At 31.3% G+C, this 5,259-nt stretch overlaps 1 protein-coding gene across 1 annotated transcript; it reads right to left on the bottom strand.

The window, feature by feature from the left end:
* Positions 1–962: 962 nt before the first annotated feature.
* LOC106472816 (NF-kappa-B-repressing factor-like) lies at positions 963–4,453 on the bottom strand (the record flags this gene model as incomplete). Its single annotated transcript, XM_013933484.2, has 3 exons — positions 963–1,251; positions 1,714–1,887; positions 4,260–4,453. Coding segments are annotated over 3 exons (534 nt in total), but the record flags the coding sequence as incomplete, so codon positions are not given.
* Positions 4,454–5,259: the final 806 nt, after the last annotated feature.

Genomic DNA, 5,259 nt, shown 5'->3' with positions numbered 1-5,259 from the left:
AAACTGAGGCAAGTTATATTTTACTTTCACTACGTTCATTGTCTCAATTAACACTTTGACCTCACTTCTGGATCTAATTGCCATATTAACTTAGTGAAATTGAGGCAAGTTATATTTTACTTTCACCAAAATAATCCTACTTATGATACAAGTTATTGTAACATCATTCTTTTGTTGGAATAGTTTATTTAAATTATCTGGTGAAAAATATGGCCTAGTCCAGTTCACTTAATGATGACAAATTAATTTATTTCTCCCTTAACATTTCTACAAACTGTCTTCACTTGCATACTGTAGTTACTTGTACACCTAAAGTTATAAATCAAGTTTAAATGAATATACCTCTCTAACGGTACTACAACTAATGTAAAATTAAACTCATTTGTACAATTTCATGAATAATTGATTGAGTAACAATATATGTGAAAACTAAAACTGATCCAAATACTTTACAAAAAATAATTACTTAACTCTAAGACTGGCAGTCTTTCAACTAAAAAAAAACAAAACTACTCAATGCTTCACTGATTCATTGCTAACTTACTAATTGAATAGCCCATTGTATTTATATTTGATGTCTCAATTTTAGATAATTGTCAAAGTTACTAGATTTTTGTGATGTCATCTAGAGTATTCTAGTCCAGTGTTTCTCGACCATCAGTCCACGAACCAGTGCCAGTTTGTTACAACCATCATGCCTGTCCGTGGGATTTCACAAAAATATACAAAAACTAACGTAATATTTACATGCAAGTCATTATGGTTTTTCACTGTACTCTTACAGTTTAGGCAGGCAGGAAGCCAGTTCCTTGTATTGAAAGGGTTGAGAAGCACTGTCCTAAGCCTACATTAATGTTATGCACCTTCTAGCTACCATATAAAATTAAAACGCTAAATATATAGTTTAAAAAAATTATTGTTTCTCTGCAAAGTACGACAGAATTCTTGATACAACTTTTCTGGGGAATGTTTTTTCTAATAATTTATTATTCTGGTTAAACATGGTTACATATTGATAAAGAAAAAATCTAGAATTTAAAAACTTCATATTTATACAGAAAAACAAATATTTCCATAACAAAGACTCAGTTGTTTAATGGAGGAATTAACTCATATTTATCAGTGGATCCTCCAAACTCCAAGAGATGTTTTAGCAGTTGCTGTGGATTAAAACGATAGCTGATAACAAGGTATCTCCCAGATCCCTGTCCTCCTCGACTGATGCTTTTCAGGTGAAGTTTGTCAGCAATTCTAAACACAAAATTATGTTTATCTTAATACACTTCAAACTTAATTCCTTTTGTACTAACTTAGTATATTCAGATATTTTTCTATGTATGTAGACAATGGTTTCTAATGATGCATATTGGAAGATATCTTACAATCACAAAATAAAAATAGACCTATACACAAATTTATAAGTGAAGTGAATAATATACTGATATGACGACCATAATGATAATAAATGATTAAATGAACAAAGAAGATCAAATCAGTAAAGACAAAATTAATTATTAATTTATTAGAAATGGAAATAGTTTGTACAGAAACAAAATCTATAGTTTTTGTTTTAATACAATTTTTGAGAAAATACCACAATTCAAAGTAGAATTATTAGGTAAATAGGTTTTGGAATTATTATTTTAGTGTTTATTTGTAGTTTAAACTACTTGCACATAAAGCTAAAAATGAAGATAAAATATGAAACTAAACCTATGAATTTCTTTCCGTTCTTCTTTGGTGAACTCTGGAGAAAATGCAAGGTCAAAGAAAGAGCCAGATTTTTTATAGTTCATAAGTATTTCTTTTATTCTGGAATTAAATTCTTTTGTGACGCTTCTTTCTCTTGAATAGCCAAGTCCTTCTCTTTTATATACATCTTTTACACTACAAGGAAAATACAGGAATTTTTTATAAGTCTATGACGAAAAATTCTTTCACGGAGCTCAGAAGAATGGTTCTAATCTTACTAAATGCTGTTTAGATATTCCACTTTGATAACTAGTGCTTAATTTACAAATTCTATTTGAAATGTTAAAGAAATACTGCTTGTAGTTTGGATGTAATATTTTAATGTGAAATTGCAAGATATAAATTTATTTGGAGTTAATCACTCCAACTGAAATATAAAGAAAATTATTACGAATTTTTTTAAACAGAGATATTTGGTTGAGGTTTTACTCTGTGTGTATCTGGCTTCATTCGTCATCAATTAATTCTTTAATTGATTAATGAAAGCAAATATTTTAAGTGATTCTGCGATTATAAAGTTATATATATATGGCAAGTACGAGCATTTTCCTAATGTTTAAAGATAACTTCAAATTCCCAACATATTTAAAGGGTCAGGTTGCGGAAACTCTTAAAAAGGCACTGACTACCTTTTCAGTGCAGAAACAATGTTTAAAGTTCAGATGAAATATACTGTTCAAAACAAATTAAGATTTTCTATTTTATAACAATGACAAACATGAGTACCATTACTAAATAATGTCAATAACATCGGAGAGTTAATTTTAAAGCAAAGATGGTGCCAGTAACCAGGAGTTTGATCAGCTCGGACACTAATGCAAGCCATACATCTATATAGCATGGATAAAATGAGGGAACAACCGAGCTTCTTTGGTAATATGCCCCACTTTTCTTTCAGTTAATCAATACTGTTTGGAGATAAATTATGTATTGCCAAGCTTATTCCTACATCATTCCATATATGTTCAATTGGATGTAAATCTGGGTAGAGTACTATGTAGTTGAACATGGTGAGAGCACATGTTATAATCCATTAGAAGAAAGTTCTGACCAACTGAATATGTATATGGTAACACTAATATTTTCAAGACTACCCCCACCAATCCATTAGAAGAAAGTTCTGACCGTGTTACCATATACATATTCAGTTTAATATTTTGAAGACTACACCCACCAATCCATTAGAAGTTCTGACCAACTGAATATGTATATGGTAACACTAATATTTTCAAGACTACCCCCACCAATCCATTAGAAGAAAGTTCTGACCAACTGAATATGTATATGGTAACACTAATATTTTCAAGACTACCCCCACCAATCCATTAGAAGAAAGTTCTGACCAACTGAATATGTATATGGTAACACTAATATTTTCAAGACTACACCCACCCACCCCATATTGCATGGCATTCACTGAGCCATGTCACAGAACAATGAAGATTAGTGTGGTAGCCAATACTCTAACGTGCCAAACCAGTATGCCATCCCCACTATAAACTTGTCTTTCCTTGATGAAATTGGTGATTGATCTGATCCCAGCCATACTCTACATCAGGGATGGGCAAAATATGGCCTGTGGGCCTGATCCAGCTCATCTAACATTTCTGTCCTGCTCACCAGGACTCCTGGTAATTTTGGAAAGAACATAATGAGGTCTTTATACAATCGTAATATAGTCGAAATGTGCAACCAAAATACGTGGTAAGTAAATGTGACTCATCTGTGAATAAGTTATTCACCTATGGATCATTTGACCAATCACATTTTCTTTTCACTACCGTAAAAATTATATTATGTGGCAATGGGTTAGAGGAATGCATACCACCAGTCATCTAGAACATAAACCAATCTCAAGAAGCCTGTTCTTCATCATTTATGTATTGCTTTTCTGAACTACTGACTTGGTTGAGAAGCGGGGGTTGTCAGTTATGCCAAGTTCATACTGTTAGATAGCAATCATCTTGTGGGGTCATCAACATTGTCTTCTCTGTCCAGGTTTCTGTATAAATATATTTCTGGTCTGAAAGTGAATTCATATCATGTGTTATAATACCACTCACTACATGAGATGTCCATATGTCTTTACTGGGGTTCTGGAATATTTGACTACAAATCTAGATCTATTAACACAATTTTTCTGTTGTTCAATCAGCTAAATGAGAAGATATTGTGTTTCCTTCACTTTAGTGAAATGTGCAAGTCAGAGCATTTAACCAGTCACCTGACACTTATTTCATATGTAACAATTAAATCAAACGTGTCATTGACATAATTAAATAACACAAGTAATATCTTTTCATAGCTACAATACTGAAAACTGATTAACCCTGAACTGAGTAATGTACATTCAAGATAAATATTCCTATAAATAAAATTAGGCAGGAGCCTAATAATAGTAATTTCTTACAATGTGATATCATTAAGGTATTTAAAATTTTATGTTATTATTATTGTAAGAAAATTATTTAAGGTAATTTGCAAACAGAAAAATAAAAAATACGAACTTCACAGGTTCAACTATTCCCTTGTTTCCTTCCTTCCCAACTCCACCACCATTCCAACCCATCATCTGCAAAAGCTTAAATCCTATATTAGAATCGGGTATCACTTCTAATTTATCTGCAACCGACGTTACTCCTTCACCCAACTCTTCCTTGGAAACTATCTGGCCTCCATCGGCAACCAGTTGTTTCACCTTTCAATAAAAATGCTTCTTTTATATCTTTAAATGTCATTAACATAAAATTATTGCAAGTTAATACACAAATTCTAATATAATGGGTTACAAATAAATGTTTAAACATAGTCGTTTCACTGGTACTAATTTTAATTACTTGTTTACATACACGACAATCGCAAGTAAGTGAAGCATGTTCTTTCTTATCGTTATCTAACTGAATACGTAGTTTATTAAATGATACTTGAACTTATAGTATAACATAAAATTATAAGTTTCAAATTAAAATTATAGTCAGTTTTATTTTCCTTTCTTCACTTTAATGAACACGAAGTTAGAAAGCAAAGCTGTTAAGACTAATAAGCCTAAGTGACAAGAAAAACCTCTACCAGTGACTTATTTGCTGTTGAGATCAATTTGTCAACCCTTAACTATTTTTGAAATTGAGTGAAAATATAGTTTACAGTAAATTTCATAATTTTTTATTTTAGAATGATTTTTAGTGCCCCCTTGTTTTCCACTCAGTAATTAAAGTATGTGTTACCTTCTGTGTTGACAGTAAACAGTAGATGCTGCAGTAATTAAAAGTATGTGTTACTTAACTAAATTACCTTTCTGTGTTGACAGTAAACAGTAGTTGCTGCAGTAATTAAAAGTATGTGTTACTTAACTAAATTACCTTTCTGTGTTGACTGTAAAGAGTAGTTACTGCAGTAATTAAAAGTATGTGTTACTTAACTAAATTTCCTTCTGTGTTGACAGTAAACAGTAGTTACTGCAGTAATTAAAAGTATGTGTTACTTAACTAAATTACCTTTCTGTGTTGA

This window comes from Limulus polyphemus, unplaced genomic scaffold, assembly GCF_000517525.1.
Source record: "Limulus polyphemus unplaced genomic scaffold, Limulus_polyphemus-2.1.2 Scaffold5635, whole genome shotgun sequence".
Classification (NCBI taxonomy): Eukaryota; Metazoa; Arthropoda; class Merostomata; order Xiphosura; family Limulidae; genus Limulus; species Limulus polyphemus.
Note: the sequence above shows the minus strand (reverse complement) of the source record. Positions and strands in the feature narration are given on the sequence as shown.